At 47.4% G+C, this 19,799-nt stretch overlaps 3 protein-coding genes across 6 annotated transcripts; 2 read left to right on the forward strand and 1 right to left on the reverse strand.

Moving 5' to 3' along the window:
* Positions 1–6,869: 6,869 nt before the first annotated feature.
* On the forward strand, positions 6,870–9,005 carry MED11 (mediator complex subunit 11). The gene is made up of 3 exons (XM_039869619.1): positions 6,870–7,042; positions 7,241–7,371; positions 7,979–9,005. Exons 1-3 carry the CDS (start codon positions 6,958–6,960, stop codon positions 8,114–8,116), a joined length of 354 nt encoding a protein of 117 aa, XP_039725553.1. The 5' UTR covers positions 6,870–6,957; the 3' UTR covers positions 8,117–9,005.
* On the reverse strand, positions 8,452–12,204 carry CXCL16 (C-X-C motif chemokine ligand 16). Its single transcript, XM_039869618.1, has 5 exons — positions 11,981–12,204; positions 11,495–11,627; positions 11,132–11,214; positions 9,520–9,924; positions 8,452–9,074 (listed from the first exon to the last, which is right to left on the reverse strand). The coding sequence occupies exons 1-5, from the start codon at positions 12,048–12,050 to the stop codon at positions 9,028–9,030; spliced, it is 738 nt and encodes a 245-aa protein (XP_039725552.1). The 5' UTR covers positions 12,051–12,204; the 3' UTR covers positions 8,452–9,027.
* A 451-nt stretch (positions 12,205–12,655) lies between these two features.
* On the forward strand, positions 12,656–18,838 carry ZMYND15 (zinc finger MYND-type containing 15). Of its 4 annotated transcripts, XM_039869610.1 has the most exons (15): positions 12,656–12,785; positions 13,287–13,905; positions 14,354–14,588; positions 14,679–14,834; positions 15,092–15,252; positions 15,797–15,949; positions 16,173–16,190; positions 16,278–16,358; positions 16,492–16,608; positions 16,738–16,826; positions 16,914–17,011; positions 17,170–17,324; positions 17,409–17,467; positions 17,738–17,898; positions 18,212–18,836. In XM_039869610.1, exons 1-15 carry the CDS (start codon positions 12,699–12,701, stop codon positions 18,381–18,383), a joined length of 2,361 nt encoding a protein of 786 aa, XP_039725544.1. In that variant the 5' UTR covers positions 12,656–12,698; the 3' UTR covers positions 18,384–18,836. The 4 variants fall into 4 exon arrangements, with proteins under 4 accessions (XP_039725544.1, XP_039725547.1, XP_039725546.1 ...); XM_039869613.1 differs by lacking the exon at positions 14,679–14,834 and having other exon boundaries at positions 18,212–18,838; XM_039869612.1 differs by lacking the exon at positions 16,914–17,011 and having other exon boundaries at positions 17,171–17,324.
* Positions 18,839–19,799: the final 961 nt, after the last annotated feature.

Genomic DNA, 19,799 nt, shown 5'->3' on the forward strand with positions numbered 1-19,799 from the left:
TGGGTGTGTGTGTTTTCTGTATAGCATTTAAGGAGTATACAGTGTGCTCATCTATGAGTCTGTTAGCTTGTAGGTAAGAACCTAATCTCTTCTCTGCACCCACATGACCCCTGGCCCACAGGCTGTCAGTGTTTATTGAATGAGCTATACCTGTGTACCAAAGTGAACAATGAAACTTGATTTGGTCAAACCGAACTCAAGGGTACAGTTTGGTATAGCCACAAAGTAGATTTATCCATTTACAGGGGAAACAATAACCCACGTCCCTGAAAGACTAGAAGCTCTTGGGAGCTAGGCAGGGCAGGCCCTTCCCTGTTGCGGCTGACAAACATGACTGCATAGTGACCTGTTGTGACCTAGTGTGTTTGTTTCCACCATTCCTTTTGGTTGCTCAAGCAGTCATTCCTTGGACTCAGTGGGACTACAGCTACAGGCCTTACCAGGAGCCACACAGCATCTAGGTGGAGCCTGGTATTTACATTCTAACAAAGAAGCCAAGGCTTTAGGCAGCCAGAGAGAGTCAAGCTGCTGTGGGCAAGTCTAAGAAGCTTCATCCAGCTGCTACTCACATTCATCAGAGACTCCTTGAGGCTTGGCCAAAGCCCCAGGCTGAGCTGGAGGAAGTTAGTAACATTCTACCGACATTCCTCGCCTTTGCCACCAATTCCCAGTCCTGCAGCCCAGCCTTTCTCTCCTTTTTCTTTTAAGGCTCATTTATTCATTCCATAAATGATCTTTATGTTAAGTCCCAATTATGTGCCAGGTATAGTATAGAGACATAGTCATGATGAAAACAAACATTAAATCATTCCCTAATTAATCACAGTATCTATGATCCAAAGGAGAAGTACAAGAGCTATGAGAACACATGAGACAGGGAGTTCTGACCTAGGCTGGGGTTAAGGGGAGATTTCCCTGGAGGAAGCTGACCTTTGAGCACAGAACTGGAAGATAAGGAGGAGTTCCAGCATTCCAAGCAATAGCAACACCATGTGTAAAGGCAAGAAGGAACAGGGGCCAGAAGGACTGCGACAAAGAGCCAGAGGCAAAGTAGTTACAGATGAGGCTGGTAAGGCATATGGGCAGCCCATACAAGCCTATAGTCTATGTTATGGCTCGTGACTTGTAATTAAATCATTATTTATCCATTACTTTTAAGTGCTGCCAAAATGCCAATGACCTTGTTTACCCCTCCACAGAAGCAGCCTATCCTATATATCCTGCCTGGTCTTTATCATGTAGAGAAATAAGCAGCATCCCTCTGACTCCTGTAAACCTGTTTCTTGACCTCTGATCTCTTGGCCCATGGATCTCCAAACTTTTTCAGGTGAATCAGAATCCTCTGGGAGGCAAGATAAAGACAGAATCCGAGGCTCTACCTTCCCAGATTCTGATTCAATAGTCCTAGGAAGAATCCATGAAATCTGGATTTTGAATTAGTACACACTTTGATAAAACAACGCCTTTTCTCTTTTAGCTTTTTTTTTTTAATGATTTTAAGAAAGTAAAACATGCACGTGGTATAAAGAAAATTCAAACAGTCAAAAGGAAGCTCCCTCCTGCCTCTGATCCCCAGCCTCTCATTTCTCATTCCCAAGGCAACCTCCATCATCAGTTCCTTGATTATTCTTCCAAAGATATTCTTCAGACTTAGTCATATTCATATGACGATATTTCTTCCTTATTTTAAATACAGATAGTAGCATACTATGAACACTTCTACATCATGCTTTTTGCAGCTGGGAGAGCATTCCTTTAACAATACATAGAGATCTACCTCATTCTTTTAAAGAGCTGCATAGCTCGCCATTGCCTAGATGCCATTTATTTTTACCAGTTTCCTATCAATGGGCAGGAAGGATGTCCACTCTTTCGTTAATTCAAACATTATAATAATTATGCTTAAAGACATGTCCTTTTGCCCATGTAAAGTATGTCTGTAGGGCAAATTCTTAAAAGTCGAATTGGTGGGTCAAAGAACGCCTTTTTGATCACTGCCAATCAAGCAGGTGACATGGTATCATCCTAGCTTTAATTTGCATTTCTTTGTTTAGGAGTGAGAATGAACAGGATTTATTGCATTCATGTCATCTTAATGTACTCTAAGGACTCTTTATGTAGTAAAGAAATTAGCCTTTTGTCATATATTTTGCAAACATCTTTCCCAGTTTGTTCTTTTTGAATTTGTTTATAGCTTTTTTTCTTTTCAACGAGGTCAAATTCCTATAACATAAAGTTAACCATTTTGAAGTGTAAAATTCAGCAGCATTTGGTACATTTACAATGTTGTGTAACCATCACTTCTAGTTTCAAAGTATTTTACTTATGGTATTTTTAATAATTCATAAGTTTTTTATTTTAATGTAGTCTATTAGAATCATGTTTTTTATGGCTTCTTGATTTGTCACAAAGCTCTTGGCCTTCTGTTTCCTCACAAATTGATGCTTTCTTTTCTTTCCAGACTAAACTTCAAGATTATCATATCAGCCACTATCTCATCAGCACCCTCAATTCTCCTTTCACAATACCTGCTCTCAAACCCTACCCTTGGCTCTGTCAGTCACCACCCCACCCTTCTACACTCCAACACTGGGCTGCTGAGCACTGCCAGAGAAAAATCACACAATCATATTTATTCGTTCAATCTTCAAATATTTTTGAACACATTCTAGGTGCCAACACTGTTCTGGGTACGAATTTGGAGCCACTACAAACTTACGGTCTCTAATCTCAGCTAATCTCAGCCCTCATACCTGATAACCCTTTGTCCCTCTCCATGTCCCTGGTCACCTACCTCTCCTGCTCCCATCCTACTCAATAATTTTCCAAACCTTCCTCACGCTCATAGTGACTTCATCTTGTTTTGCACAGAGATTAAGCTACGAGGGATGAATGATTTCAATTTCCCACCTCCTACCGACAAATGCTGACATCTAAAACAGTTCTCCTAGACAACCAAGGTTAAGATGACTTCTCCAGTTCAAAGCTAATCCCTCCACCTGTGCAGATTGCTTCCCTCCTACCTCCTGAGACCGCGATTCACCAAACCACTCCCCTCTCTTAACCTCTGCTTCTCTCTACTGGTTCTTCCTCCATGGTAAAGAAACCCACATAAGTCTCTTCCGCTAAAGAAAGGAAGGGAGAAAGAGAGAGAAGGAAGGAGGGAGAAAGGAAGGAAACCAAAGAAAAAACACTCCTACATGAGTAAGTCTCTTTCAGTAAAATATATCTCTATTTCCTCTCTCTTTTTTTATTGTTTTTATTTTCAAAGTTATATATGCACATAGTTTAAGGAGTCAAATAGGACTACAAGGCCTATTACAATAAAGAATAGACCCTTTCCCTCTCCTATTTCCTTCTCAGAGGCAACGGCTTTCACCTCCTTTAGATGTTTCCTTTGGTATTTTCCTCCATATCTCCAAACAACATGCTTATTTTGCTACTTCTTGATTTTTGCTTTAAGCACCATCCACTGGCTTCCATCCGTGTAAGGTGAAAACTGAGCTTCCTTTCTTCCCTCTGCCCCACATAGGTCACTTTCCATTCCTCCCCTGCATCTCATACACCCAAAGGAATTATATCAACTGGGTTAGATCAATATTCTGTATTTACATTATGCTTATGCAAACGTTATTCATAGCTAAGTCATGTGATATGGATCTTTTTCTTCTTGCACAACTTTATTTTCCCTGAATAACTGTCATTTAAAAATCTGCTTATTCTCTGAAATTACCACTAATTCTGCCCTATACTCTCTTGCAGAAGTTTATATATCTTCTCAATTCATTCAAAACAAAACAGATGTTCAGCTCTTTAATCTCCTTGAAGAAATCTCTCTAGGAGCCTTCTAATCTGGATCTAACTCCAATAACCTCCTGAGAAATGGTATTTGGGAGAAAAATTTGAGACCCTGTACATATCAAAATGTCTTTTTCTATCTCTGTTACTGATAGTTTGGCTGTTATGAGAGTCTAGATATTCCCTAAAATCTATTCTTCTGTGGTGCTATAACAATAGCTGGCCACCTAGATAAGGATTGGATTTCCCACACCCCGGAGCTGGTTTAGACCATATGACTAAGTTTCCTTCAACGGAATGTGAGCATAAATTATATGGGCCACTTTCTAGCCAGACCTCTGAGATGTGCCTCCTCAACATTTTTTCTTTCTCCTCCCTGCCAGCTGAGACCCAGGGATGCCAGCAACCCAGTTTTAACACTGGAGACAGCAATGCCCTTGAGCAGTGTTTCCGAGATTTTACTGTGCATAGAGCTCACCTGGGGATCTTCCAACACAGATTCGATAGGTCTGTGGTGCGGCCTGAGATTCTGCATTTCTAACAAGCTTTTATGTAACACTAATGGTGTTGGCCTGCAGACCACACTTTTGAGTATAAGACCCTGAAGGAAGGCAGAGCTGCACTGCTAGCCTGGGTCAGTGTGTGATTTGTGGAGCACAATGAACTACTTTTTGAGAAAAAAATGTTAAGTTCTACTTTGTTGAGTCATTGCATTTTTAGCCTTAGCTGGAGTACAGAATTCCAGATTATTAATCTCTTTATCCCAAAAAGTTGAAGGCACTGATCTACTGTCCTCTAGTCTGGAGTGTTACTATGAAGAGGCCCAGCACCATTCTGATTGCTGATCCTTAGCATGTGGTCTGTTGTCTTTCTGGAAGCTTTTGCAAGACTTTTGAGTCTAGTATTCCGATAGTTCATGATGTGCCTTGATGCTGGCCACTTAATGGGTCCTTTTCATCTGGAAGCACATGTCCTTTCTTCTTTATTTTCTCTGATCTCTTATTGAATTTAAGCCCCTTGAACTGATTCTCTAATTTTCTTTTTTCTTTTTCGTATATGCCATCTCTTTTCTTTTGTTTTACTTGTTGGAAGAGTTCCTCAATTTCTCTTTCGATCTTTTTGCTAGTTTTTCATTCCTTCCCTCATGGTTTTGTTTTTTTGTTTTTTTTAAGTGTGTTTTCTTGGATTCAATCCTTTATTACAGTATCTCTTATCTAAAAGTGTCAATATTCTCCTTAAGTTTTACTTTATATTGTCTAAAGTGTTGTGGATTTGGCTTTTTTTTTTTTTTCATGTTTATTTTGGTCTCTACCTTTCATGTTAGAAAGTTTCTTCAAATATCTAGAAATCCTTTGCCTTATGTCTGCTCAGATGTAAGAATGAGGTGCTAAGAAGTTGACTAAAAGATCTATGGACACAGTTGGGACTTTCCAACTGTGGGTTTCACTATAGGGTGATCTGGCTAACTGCTTTGTTGGAGAATCCCTGATGTTAATACCCTTAGGTCTTTTCTCTGACTAGTCAAATTCCCCAGATAAAAGACTTCCAATCTCTGGCCTGGAAGGTATAAGCCTAGTTGGCAGAGTTTTAGAAACCACCACCCTGTAAATAAATTTTCACTTCTTTGTTTTCAATACAACCATGCCCAGGTGTCTTCCATCCTCTATTTTCCAGCTCCAACAAATAAACCTCCAGAAATATGATGGATTGGGGGGTAAGTAGTTGCCAAGATATATGGGGTAAAGGAGAAGATTGGGAGCTGGACTAACTACTTCAAAGAATCCTAATTTTAGTACTACTACACCCCAGTTGTACATGATGCCACTCATTTAAGGGTATATCTAAACTTCACCACTAGCTTAGTTACCGCTTCATTGTTAAATCAGTTGCTACTTATCCTTTGGTTTTCGCTTCTATCTAAAGTTTTACTATTAACTCCTCTCTCTTTTGACCCCTTTATAAGACCCTCCTATTGTTATTTTATTAGGATTTAGTAGTCTGTCATGACAAGGTAACTACTTGAGCTAAAGCCAACCTGATGATTTAGGAAAGAGATGAAGTTAAATGCTAAATCTTTCAAGATTAACTGACAGTCTCCATTCATTTGCTATCTCTGTGCAAACTGGCTTCATTCTCAATCTTCCATTAGCTGTCAACATTGATCTTTCCAAAAGGGTAAATTTGGTCATAACACACTTCTTGAAAATCCTTCAAAGGCTCACAAATGCCATCAGAACAAAGTCCAAATTACTTAGCTTGCAAGACTTTTCCTGGCCTGTCTCCCTACTCCAATCGCACCAATCAAACCTAACCACTACCACACTCCACTCACTCCAAACTGAATCTCTTGCTGTACTTCAAATGTGCTGGACCTCTTCACATGCATTTGCCTATGCCAGTTCCCTTTTCCTCTCCAACCAAGTTAACCTTGAAGATTCAGTTCAAGCAGCACTTCCTCCCAGAATCCTTTCTCTGTGTTCCTGGCAATACACTCTGGGCATACCTCTAACAAAACGCCTGTGCCACTATCGCATGAGAGACCATCTCATTCACCCTTGTATCCCCAGCGCCCGTCACATAATAGACAACCAGAAAGGAAAAGGAGAAAAGGCTGAAATAGGCTAGCTTCTGAGAATATAGTCTGTGTTTTAGTAGGGTCCCTGTTCAAGGGTAAGTGCTAGGGCGAATTATGTAACACTCACCAAGTCAAGCTTTTCCCCCAGGCCCCGATACACGGCGGAGTGGGGGAGGCAGACAGAAGTTCCATGGCTGTGTAGTCAGGAGGAATACCCCAGAGCTCCCACCATCATCACCCAGCACCAGCACACGCTCAATAAAATCTTGTAGACGAAATTAACTATAGACCACAAGATAGTGTCGTAGAGGTGGACAGGTCACAATAGCCTCCGGCTAGGGAATGTTTCCATACTGTCACACAGGTAATCCCGTGGCGGTAGCGCAGATCTAAGCATGCGCCGGACCCTCTGGGAGTTGTAGTTCACCCGGTAACCGCGAAAGGCGAGCCTGCGCTAGACACGCTGGGAATTGTAGTGTCGGCTAGAGAGCATGCTCTGCGCAGGCGCAAAAACCACAGCCTCTTCCGGGTTCCAGAGTCTCATTTCGCAAAAGAAGAAAATCCGGTGGGTTCCCAGAGTGACAATGGCTACCTACAGCCTGGCAAACGAGCGACTACGCGCCCTAGAAGACATCGAAAGGGAAATCGGTGCCATTCTTCAAAATGCAGGTTGGGGATACGACGACCGGGAGGAAGGGAGCGAGAGTGAGGCAGAGCCGCATGCATACGCGCGGACTTGAGACTAGGAGTGGGGTTGGAGAGGGATCTTAGGTGCATGCGCGACGCGTGCGGGGTGGGAGGGGCTTGCCCTTGGCGGGGCTGTACTGGCGTTCTCTGAGTAGCCCCGCCCTTTCTCTGCCCCGGCAGGTACAGTGATCCTGGAACTTTCCAAGGAAAAAACCAATGAGCGGCTGCTAGACCGGCAGGCGGCGGCCTTCACCGCGTCGGTTCAACATGTGGAGGCGGAGCTGTCGGCTCAGATCCGTTATCTCACTCAGGTGAGTGGGAGGGTGCAGTGCGCCCACTCAGCTTTCTGCTTTAAATTTCAGAGGTCCCTGGAGGAGCCTTGTCCTCCCTCAGGAGCCAGGCAGGACCAGGCCGCCCAAGCTGTGACTCGCAGAATCCTCCCTTCCAGGGTCGGTTTCTTCCCACTAAAAGGAAAAAATTAAAGGCTACCGTGCCTATTTGACTGGGCTGCATCATATGAGCCACTAGATGTCTCAGGAAGTCCTGGGAGAGGGCTCGTAAACACTTCCAAAGCTATAGGACTTTGCCCCCTAGAAACTTGACCTGACCTCAGGGGCATGAAGTCCCAGATAGCTACATCCTGAAAAAAGGAACAGGATTGAGAGGGTTCTGAAGCAACCACCATTTACCAAATTTTTACAATGTGCTAAACACTGCATTATCTTATCTAATCATACAACAACCTCTATCTTCCAGATGAGGTTAACAGAAGTTAAGAGATTTGCCCTAGGTCATCCAGCTATCACGTGGCATAATAGATTCAAACTTAGAGAAGAAAGGAAGCAAGAGACCTGATACCTGGTTGGGGAGATGGGTAAGGGAGGGGGTGTTTCACTGACCAATTGAAATGTCCTGTAGGTGGCCACAGGGCAGCCCCATGAGGGCTCCAGCTACTCTTCAAGGAAGGACTGCCAGATGGCCCTGAAGCGAGTGGACTATGCTCGTCTTAAGCTCAGTGATGTGGCCCGGACCTGTGAGCAGATGCTGGAAAACTAGGCCAAGTCAGTGGAGAGGTTGGAGGGAGACCAGCACCTGCATCCCGGGACAGAAGTGGAGACCTGCAGGATGGCGAACATGGGCTGCCACATACATGCTGGTCAGACAAAGGGGCAAAAGGAAAAACTTAAAGACCAAGCCTGCCCATAACTACTTGTCACTCCTCCAGGAGGGTGCTCCTGCTCTGCACTTCACAACAGTGCTGATGAGCTCAAACAGGAAAGATGGAAATTCGGACACCCAACCTACTTCCTCATGCACTTCATGTCCCTGTCCCAGGCTTCCGCGGACTTGGGCCAGTGAACACACATTTATCTTCATTGGAAGAGACAAAACAAGAACTAAGGGTTTTAATAATAAAAACAATAACAATAAAAACAAGGAGCTCAGCCTTTCACTGGGGCATATATGGGTGATGCAACAGATTAAGGAAGTAAAACTAGACTGTATGGCAGCTGCTGAGGGAAGGTGGGAAACCCCAAGCCTTCACTGTGGGTTCAGGGGAAGAAGTAGGAGAAGGCTAAAATTAGGAGGAATAGCTGGTATATTGTGAACAGTGACTTGGAAGAGGGGTGGGCAGAACAGGACCATCAGCAGAGAAGCTGAAGCCAGGAATCATCATAAGGGAACAAAGGCATGAGGCCAGTGTATGCAAAAAAAAAGTCTAATTATAAAAATAATTTTTAGTAAAAAATTTAATATTTACCCAGTATAAAAGGTAGATATTACATTATAACATAGGAAGAAAAAAAAAAGGAATGGTCTCAGGGCAGTGGCTAGTTATTTACATATTAACCATTAACAAGTATGTACAAAGTGCCTACCATGTTCCAGAGATTGATTGAGTGCATTAAATGTGTATGATTCTAAATAAATCACAATCTCTATATTCACGAGCTTCCATTCTTAGTTCAAGCATTTGAGTCTGGTGTCACAGGTATGTAATGAAACTGCAAATCTGGAAAAGATAAAGAAATTGAGAGATGAGCTCTGAGATCTAGGGAAGTTGGGAGATAGCTTGAACTCGGGGGTCAGACTCCAAAATATTAACCATACAACCTGGTACACAGTAGGTGCTCAATAAAGATTTGTGAATTATGGCTCCCACCTTATTCCACAGCTTCATCTCCTACCAGCCTGCTCTAGATGTTATCTTGATGTTGCTCCAAGTACTGCCTAACTTCAAAGGCCAAGCACTGGTCACTGGGCCCATGGTGGTTTCCCTTCCTCCCAATTCCATAGTCTGGCTGACTCTTCTCTCATAACCTATGGTCCATGGTGCAGGCAGCTTTCATATTTGTCTGCCTGGGGCAGGTTTCCAGCAACCTGGGAGCTACTGGGGTCAGGATCCCTGCCAGGGAGGCTCTTGTCCCTTGGGGGAGGGATTCAGAGGCCTAGTTTACCTGGAGGGTACTGCAGTGATTGCTTTCTCTTAAACAGCACATAGAGGAGTACTCCAATGAGGATGAAAACGATGGCCAAGAGGGACAGCACTGGCACCATCACTGATATTTCAGCTGTAGGACCCATATTTTCTTTCATCTGCTTCTGGTTCTCCCCAGCCTCCAGACTGCTGCCCACAGAGGAAGTACTGGTTTCATTGGCGTGGGTGAGCTTTTTGTCCAAGGACAGTTCTCCTGCTGGAAGGGTAGGCTGCTGGGTAGACTGCAGCAGGATGGGTGGCAGATACCTCTGGACAGGGGTGCCCACGTCTGAAGGTGAACTTTTTGTGAGCTCAGGAACCTGGGTGCTAGGGGGACGTAAATGCTCCCGGTGAACCACTCTCCTGGAGTAACCATGTCCACATTCTGGAGAGGCAAGAAGTGAGGAATCAGGGCTGAGGGCACAAGGTGAAGAAGTAGATAGAGGGAAGGGTAATGGGTCAAGGAGAACATCAAGGGAACAGCTGAAGGCCAGGTGAGGAAGACAGGGGGAGGGGATAAGTGGGGGAGAAGGAAATGAGGCAATCACAACATGGAACCACTGGGAAAAGTGTACGTTCTGACCCGGAAGTCAAAAGACCTGGGTTGGAACCCTGGTCCTGCAATAAAGTAGCCGTGTGACCTTGCCCCTTGTCTTTTAATCTTTCTGAGACTCATTGTGGAGATAGTTTTAATAGCAAGGGCCAGGGTAGCTCAGAGGATTAAATGGAATAATGTAGGTCCATGGAGCCTAAGGGGCAGTAAGTGTACCACTGAAGCTACACAAGATAACTTTGGGTGAGACAAGGAAAATATTTTATATTTTAATGGTTGTATATTTTAGGAGAAAATTACAACCAATGTATCAAATTTGTGACTTCACAGATATTATTGCTTAGGACAAATCGCTATTTAAGTTTTTCAAAAGTGACTTTTGTATACATAAGATTTATTCATTTCATTGTATGTAAATTTTACCTCAAAAGAAAAAAAAACAATAAGATATTGAACTCTATTTATTTATATGCATGCTGAAATGTTTGGGGACAAAGGATAGCCATGCCTGAACTCACTTGGAAATGCCTCAGAAAATAAGGTAGGCTTATGATGGACAGAGGAATAAACAGATGGATGTGCAATAAAGCATATATAATTAAAATGTTGTAAACCTGACACTGTAAAATATAAAATATATACTTTATTATGTACATACAAAATATGTAAAATATAAACAAAAATCAAATATTATAGAATCTAGGTAGTGGGTATATGAATATTCACTACGATTCTTTCAACTTTTGTATATTGTTTGTTTTTAAATTTCCATAATAAAATACTGGAAGACAAAAATAGTACCTTGATTTCAAGAAAAATATTAATTATAGCACAGGTGATAAGGATGAATTGGCAAAAATCATGAAAGTGCTGGTGAATGATGTTTGGTAAACAGGAACTTAACTAAATGAAAGTACTTTGGCCAGCATCAGAACATAAATGTGAGGTGTCACAGGAAAGGGCTAAGGCAAAGAAAATCGTAAGGTGGAGGCTGGGATCCCTGGAGACAGAACCTGAGGAAGAGGGGGAAAGCTCTCACCTCCGAGATCAAAGCAGCTCACCAATTCAATCACCCATTGTTCTTTGCTCCCCCCACACACAGTCCGGGAACGTAGGTGGAACCTGCATATAGAGGACTTGGTCTCAGCTTCATTCCACCCCTTCCCTTCCCCAGCTGTTTCCTCATTCCAAAGTCATGAGGTCACCAAGAGCGACCCATTTCTGCTGAGAGGGAAATTCCCAGGTAGGTGGGACAGGAAAGTGGTGTGGAGAATTAGCAAACATAACCTAGAAAGGGGGTAGGTCCTCCCAGAAAAAGTTCAAGTTTGACTAGAGGGTCCTGAAGGTACCTGGCAGGGAGGGATTGTGCAGGTGCTGTCCTCCCAGGGGTGGATGAAATTACCTGACGTAGGAAGTACACCGATCATAAACTTTCAGTTGATTTCGTAGATGTTCTATGATGTGAACCGCTGGAGTGTCAAAATAAGATATACTACAGTAACAACTTCCAGTGCTGCTGCCCTCGTTGCCGTAGCCTGAGTAGGATAGAGATGGTCAGCACAGGTTCCCAGGCCAAGGGGCTACCCTAGCTATTATTTAGCCTCCAACTCACTGCCCTATTGCAGCCTCCCCCTTAACCCTGGGATCCGACCCATAGTCTCAACGCATACATCAAATGCCCCCAAATACATTCATAATCCTACCCAGGTGTCCCCCAGCCTGACCCTAACTCCAGGCACCTGGCCCTCTCCCTTCACCAGTTGTGCCTGGCTCCCCACTTATTCAATCGCGCCGCTTCCCTAGTGCACCCACACACACACACACACACACACACACTCACACTCTTCCCCAGATTGGGGTATCGGCCCTAGCCCGTCCCCTGACGAACCTAGCAGAGTCAGCCACGCTAGCAGAAGAAATGGGAGCATGAGGGACTGAGGTCTCCAGTCTTTCCACATCTCGGGGCCACCTGGCCCTGTCCAACTCCTAGTCAGGCTCCGGAGGGTGACGTCCAGCTGGTTTATCTAAGGCTTTCGCTTCCTTCCCGCGTTCCGCCTGAGATTCCAGGAGAGAAAGCGGCCGTGGACGTCCAGTCCGGCTGAGAAGGGTGCGCGAGGTGACGGCGCCGCTCCCTCCCTCTCGGATCTCACAGCGTCTGGAACCGACAGTGCGGTCAGTACGGTCGACTCCTCCTCGAGGCCGCCGGCCTCCCGCAGTGGGGAAACCCCCGGAGGCAGAGCTCCTTCGCCTCCGTCCCCCGTGCTGCGTCCCGAGCCTTGGTCGAGGAGTTGGCCAGAAAGGTTTGAAGACAGCCAAAGAAAACTCCGCCGTCGAGGCGGAGCAAGTGGGCAGTGACCCAACCCGCTGATTCGATGAGGGATGCCAGCCCCGCCCGTCCGCCTACTCACCTCAGCTAGGTCCACGGGACCTGGGACACGGGTGAGCGTCTACATCCCACTTCCTCCTTCAAGACTCTTGCTTTCACTTCCCAGGCAGGGGTCCTGGCACAGCCAGATCCAGTCACATGGCCGGGGTGATGTCCCAGTGAGCAGCTGAGTGGCCACTGGCCAGGGCCGCCTGGGTACACGGCGCTGACTCGCAGGGGGATGGCCACCCGAGGGATGGGCTGTGGACTCCACGCCCTGACGTCACGACCGCCCCTTCTCCCCGCGCTCCTCCTCCCCCGCGCCGAGGTATTTACCTTCGAAAAGTGGTGGCGGCTGCAGGTACCGGAGTAGTGGAGCGGCTGGGAGGGGCTGGGTCTACTGGGGCTCACCACCAAACCGATCCAAGCTGAAGGGACACTCAAGCTTCTGTTCCCTCCTCCTGCACCCCACAGATGGATCCAAACTTCTTCGCTCCTTTTCAGATACTTCCCAATAGGATCAGCCGTCCCTCATCTCTATCCCAACTCAAACCTTACTTTTGAGGGTTTGAGCCTCAGATTTTGAGCCCCAAATGCCATCTCACTCCTAAGTATGTCTCTAACCCTAATGGCCCACTTTCAAATCTAGCCCCCATTCTCATCCCTGGACTCCCATCCTCTACCCTGAAAACTCTATATTCTCGGCTTCTAACATTCATCCATAGATCCCACTTTAAGTGACCCTCAAACTCACCCTCCCCATTTTGTGACCCAGACCCAAATTACCATCACCCTCTCCCTGACCATATATATCCCTTTCTCTGCTTAGTCTGGGCCAAGACCCTGTGCCCCTGAAGACATGGAGTTTGTGTCTGGATACCGAGATGAGTTCCTTGATTTCGCTGCCCTCCTCTTTGGCTGGTTCCACAAGTTCGTGGCAGAGCGTGGGGCTGTGGGGGCCAGCCTTGAGGGCCGCTGGCGACAGCTAGAGGCTCAGATCAGAAGGCTGCCCCAGGACCCTGCCCTTTGGGTGCTCCACGTTTTACCCAACCATAGTGTGGGCATCAGCCTGGGGCAAGGGTCAGAGCCAGGCCCCGGACCAGGCCTGGGGGCCACCCGGCTCCTGGGAGAGGAGCCCCCACTTCACCTGCGAGACCTAAGCCCCTATGTCAGCTTTGTCAGCCTGGAGGAAGGGGAGGAAGGGGAGGAGGAAGAGGAGGAAGAGGAGGAGAAAGAGAATGGAGAGGAGGGTGCAGGCACAGAGAAGAAGGTAGAACCAGAGGAGGATGGAGAGCTGGCCCATACAAGCAGGGAGTCCCCCCAGGAATCAAATCCTCCAGGGGAACCAGAGGAGACTGAGCAGGAGGCAGGAGGTGGCGAGGATGGCTGCCAAGAGGACAGGGCAGAAGAAGAAACAGGGCCTGAGAAGAGGAAGGAACGGAGAAGTGGTAAGAACCCAGGGCTGGCCCTGCCCTGCCCCCTGCTCAGGCAACTCCCCCTCTGAAGCCCTGCTATACCACTCAGAACCCAGTTAGGAGTCACAAACAAGAGAGTGGCTTCAGGCCAGTCTGGCCTGAATAAGTGTTTTCACTGACCACAGTGTGTTTTGTTTTTTAATTTGAGCCAACATTTAAACATTAAGAGAAAAAAACTCCCAAAGTCTACAGTTATATCTTCTCAAGAAAAATCTAAAGTCCTGACAGCAGGCCCACATTTCTGCATGGCAGCAAATGCTGGTACTATGTATCAGCTGTCCCCTTCAGATGAAGCATACCCTCTCTACCTAGTCCCCTTTACTCAGTTCACTTGCCTAGCCCCTATAGGTAATTGAGTTTGGCACCTGGACCCTGATCATCTTTGCTACCCACCACCCACAACTTTTTCCTTTTTCCCCAGAGGCTGCCCCCCTGCACCTCTCCTGCCTCTTACTGGTGACAGACGAACATGGCACCATCTTGGGCATTGACCTGCTAATGGATGGAGTCCAGGAGAGTACAGGCAGGGGCTCAGGGACAGAGAACCTGGTTCCTAGGGCCTATGCTCTCCTCTGCCACAGCATGGCCTGCCCCATGGGCTCTGGAGACCCTCGAAAGCCCCGACAGCTTACTGTGGGAGATGCCCAACTGCATCGGTACAGAAATCTGATATCTGAGGGTGGGGAGGCCTAGGAGCCCAGACTTCTGAGCCCCCTAGCCTGATGCCCCTCTCCACCCCCATTTAGAGAGCTGGAGAGTCTGGTCCCAAGGCTAGGTGTGAAGTTAGCCAAGACTCCAATGCGGACATGGGGTCCCCGGCCAGGCTTCACCTTCGCCTCCCTTCGGGCTCGAACCTGCCATGTTTGTCACAGGCACAGCTTTGAAGTGAAGCTGACGCCCTGGTGAGCAGCCTGCGAAGATGGAGTAAGAGGGAGGAAGACTCCAACAGTCAGGAAAATAGAGGGAAAGCAGGCTGGTGGGGGACCCTGAAGACAGACAGAGGGATAGGGAAATGAGACAAAACAACAAACTGTTACAGGCAGAGAGAATACAGATGAACAGACCTAGTGATACCTGGGCAGCTGCAGGGCTGATAGAGAGCAGACAGAGGACTTAACAGAGATTAACACTGAGTGTCCACCAACTCCTGTGACCCCAGCCCCCAGTGTAATGCTGTCTTGTACTGTGGAGAGGCCTGTCTCAGGGCTGACTGGCGGCGATGCCCAGATGATGTGAGCCACCGATTTTGGTGCCCAAGGCTTGCAGCCTTCATGGAGCGGGCAGGAGAACTGGCAACTCTGCCTTTTACCTACACTGCAGGTACCATAAGGAGGTCAGAGTGAGGAGAAGGAACTGGGAATCGGTCTTTGAGTCTGTGGCCTGGGTGTCTGGGAACAGGGTCCTAAGGTTGAAGGTTAAGTACCTGGGCCTGTAGTCTGGATCTCTGAAATAAGGGCTGGGTACTGGGTATTTAGATTTGGGGACTAGAACCCTAGGGCTGGAGACAGGGTCTCTGGAGCTGAGGACTGAGCACCCGGATCCCTGAGGGAACAGGGGATTTGGGAGTAGTGATTCAACACTCGTTTCCTAGCTCCAACACTAACTGGCGACCTTAAACAAATCACTTTTTTTCTTAGTATCTCTATTTCCTCATCTGTAAAATAGGGATACCAACAGATGTTCTCAGAGAATTGTAAGAATTCTGTAGGCCGGATGCCTGCTATACTGTAGACACTCAGAAATGGTAGTTCTCCCCCTGACTAGCACCAGACTCAGACCCAGGGGCCTTGGGAGAGACTGAGGAGAGCTAAAGTCTGGGGTCCTAGCCACCAGGCTTTCAACCCCTCTCCTCCTCCTTCTCTAGAGGTGACCAGTGAAACCTTCAACAAGGAGGCCTTCCTGGCCTCACGGGGCCTCACTCGTGGCTACTGGACCCAGATAAGCATGCTGATTCCAGGCCCTGGCACCCCCAGACACCCCCAGGGCAGCACACCATTCCTCAGCCTTCTTCTCAATGGTGCGTGGGAACTCTCTTCGGGCATGGCCCTCTCAGACTAGAGGAAAGGATGGGAGAGAAAAAAGTTGTCCGGGTCCTAGATAATCCCTCTATATACACACTAAAACCCACCACTACCACCAGAGCCATTTTAGTCCCTTCGCCAATCCTCTCTAAGAAGTCACCACTGTCCACCCCAACCAGAAACTCCATCCCTAGGCAACTCCCATTCCTCTTGCTGCAGCTCCAGGTCTTCTCTCAGGTAATACAGCTCCTTTGGAAGGGAAAGGGGGATTGGCCAAGGCCGGGTCTTTCTGACACAAAGCTCCTCTTTCTTTCCCCCTCTCAGGAGATCCCTACCAGCTTCTCCAGGGATACGGGCCTGCCCTGATGCCTCCTGTGCCCCTAGAGCCACCCAGGTGCCTCTTTGGTGAGCTGAAGGAACTAGGGGTAGGGACAGGGACTGGAGAGCCAGCAGTCTAGATGGCTGAGATAGCCTATTAGACTAGAAAGATTGGGGTCCGGGCCTAGGGCCAGGTGCCCCAGTAACGCACTCTCCCCAGGCTCGTGGCAAGATTACTACTCATGGCGGGGACTCAGCTTGGACTCCCCCATGGCTGTACTGCTCACATACCCGCTGACTGTGTACTACGTCATCACCCATCTTGTGCCCCAGTCCTGTAAGGAAAGAAGAGGTGGGGGGAGAGGGCAGGGGAGGAGTGTATGGCGCACGGGGGACATGGAGCTGGTAGGGGACAGGAGGAAAGAGGAGGGAGACCATATCCTTAAAAAGCTAGCTTCTCACCCAGTCCCTGAGCTCAACATCCAGAACAAACAGTCCCTGAAAATCCATGTGGTGGAGGCCGGGAAGGAATTTGACCTTGTCATGGTGTTTTGGGTAAGTCTCTCCAGGCCTGAAGGTTGGGCATTTGGATGTGAAAGTAGATGCAGGGTGGGCCCCAGATCTGTCCTCTCTGTCCTTTAGGAGCTCTTGGTCCTGCTCCCCCATGTGGCCCTGGAGCTGCAGTTTGTGGGTGACGGCTTGCCCCCTGAGAGTGACCAGCAGCACTTTACCCTGCAGAGTGAGGCTGCTGGGGTCCCTTGATTCAGCCCTGATCCTCTTACTGTCTTCCTGATTGGACCCTGCCCTTCCACTCCCTCCTCCCCACTCCTATCTTGCCTGATGCATCCACCAGTACCCTAATTTCCAGTGGTTTCTCTACTCCACTCATGGTTCTCCAGGATGGCCCTGAAGTATCTGTCCGTCCTGGTTCTGGAGTATCAGCAAGGCTCAGCTGTGGGACTAAGGAGAAGGGGGGCCGCAGGGACCTGCAGATCAAAGTGTCTGCACGGCCCTACCACCTGCTCCAGGGACCCAAGCCTGACTTGGTTATAGGTAAGAGCCTAGGGTAGAAGTGTAGGTAATGTGGGAGAAGAAACCATGGGATCCAGCTTCTTCCTGCTCTCCCTCCGTCCACAGGATTTAACTCCGGCTTTGGTCTCAAGGACACTTGGCTGAGCTCACTGCCCCGATTACAGGTAGGTGATGAGGCAAAAGGCAATTTCTCTCACCTCCTGCCAAGTCTCTTCTCTTTTCCTGAAAGTCTCTGCTTCCCCATCATCTGTTCCACAGATCTGGGGCCGGCCCACAGGTCCTCTTGCCCCTTTCTTTGTCTGTCCCCTGCCTCTCCCCCATCCCAGTCAGTCCGGTCCTCAGTTGTCAACCCAGTCTACGAAACTTGCTGCTTGGGAGGGTCCCTGGGGTGAGGAGCCCCTCCAAGAATGTCTGAGGCCTAGCCCCCACCCCAGTCCCTCCGAGTACCGGCCTTCTTCACCGAGAGCAGCGAGTACGGCTGTGTGATGGACGACCAGACCATGGCAGTGGCCACAGGAGGGGGCACCAGCCCTCCACGACCCAACCCCTTCCGCTCCCCCTTTCGCCTCAGAGCGGCCGACAACTGCATGCCCTGGTAAGGGCCCACCGTCCTCCAGATCTTCTCCCTTACTCTTAACTTCTTACTCTTGTCTGAGCATCCTAAAAGGCCCACCTCTACCCTCCTCTTTGCTCTCCTGGGCCCCTCCTTGCCCCAGCCCTATGACCCACCTTCTCTGTCCCTAGTACTCACCACCCCCCTGGTAGGTCTCGACAACCCCAACACACCCCTCTTTAGATCAGCTCACAAAATCTCTCCAACTCCTTGCCCATCCCCAAAGACCCGGCTAACCACCCCTGGGTAATCCTGGCCTCTGGCCCCGCCCCCGACGGCGCTGTGCCTCCTTCAGGTACTGCAATGCTTTCATTTTCCACCTGGTCTACAAGCCTCCACAAGGGAGCGGGGTTCGCACAGCCCCCGGGCCCGGGGCTCCAGCCCCAACTCCTGCCGCTCCTCCCGCCCCCGCCCGAAGGCGCCGAGGAGAAAAGAAACCTGGGCGGGGGACCCGCCGGAGGAAGTGAGGGCTAAGAGGTAGCAGTCTACCCCCTCCCCCAACACACCTCTGAAAGGGACAGGGAAACACGCAAGGCCGGGGGAGTGGAATGCCAGTTGGCAGAACATGGAAAAGGTAAATAAAATTGCTTGTTTGAAATTCCAAACTTCTTCTAGCGTATATGTGGATAAATCATTTTCCGACCCTAGTAACCCTCAGGGACCAGACCCAAGGCAAGCCAAGAAGCAGAAAGTAGCTTCTCACTGAGAGTCAAGGGAAGCATACAACCTACTAGAGGCACACAGACCCCTTGGTTTAGATTCAGCAAATGGCCTCAGCTACCCAAGTTAGAAACCTGGAGCCATCCTTGACTCCACCTTCTCCCATTACTCCCATCCAATGAAGAACTAACTTCTGCTGAGTCAGACTGCTAAGTCACTCAGATCTACCAGTTTATGTCCAGTCCCACTGCAGACTCCACCATAGGCTCATCTCCACATTTCACCAGAGTATTCCTTCTAAAACACTCAAACACATACCCCCCACACACACACACACACACACTAAATCCCTCAGTGACTTCGTTCTACTTTTAAAGTCCTCTTGAGTGTGGGCTGGACTTAGTGACTTTCACAAAGTACAGAAAGAAAAAAATAGTGACAAATCTGGCAGACACCACCTTAACCAAGTGATTAAGGTTAAAGAAATAATAAGTCATGTTAACATCATGTTCTCCCTGACACGATGCAATGAGAAGGCCACATCGCCTCTGTAGTATTCTTCCCAAAAATCTATAACCTCAGTGTAATCATGAGAAAACATCAGAGAAATCCAAATTGCGGGACAGTCTACAAAATACCACTACTCTTCAAAGGTATCAAAGTCATGAGAGGCAAGGAAAGATTAAGAAACTGACAGATTGGAAGAGACTCAGGAGACATGATGATTACATATGATGCAGTATCCTGGAAAAGAATATTAGTGAAAAAACTGAAGAAATCTGAGTAAAGTCTGTAGTTTAGCTAATGGTATTCTATCAACGTTAATTTTTTAGTTTTGATAAATATGCCATGGTTATATAAGATGTAACATTAAAGGAAGATGGGTGAAGGGTGTATGAGAATGCTCTATCTTTGCAACTCATCTATAAATCTAAAAATATTTCAAAATAAAAAGTTTAAAATTAAGTTCAGAATCCTTAATATGGATTTTTGTCATTCTTTTATTGTATTTTATTATCAAAGCTTCCAAATAGTCACAAAACTTAGTATCATGAGTCTCTATGTACCCATCACACAGCTTCAACAATTATCAACATTTTCCCCATTTTATTTTTAGCTCCTGTGATACTGTAATGTAATGAAAAATATATACTTAGTTTTTCCAGGTTCCTGGCACAAGAGCTCCTAAAACCTTGGAATTTCCTGAGTGATAGGGATGATAG

Source organism: Pteropus medius, unplaced genomic scaffold, assembly GCF_902729225.1.
Source record: "Pteropus medius unplaced genomic scaffold, Ma_sr-lr_union100, whole genome shotgun sequence".
Taxonomy (NCBI): Eukaryota; Metazoa; Chordata; class Mammalia; order Chiroptera; family Pteropodidae; genus Pteropus; species Pteropus medius.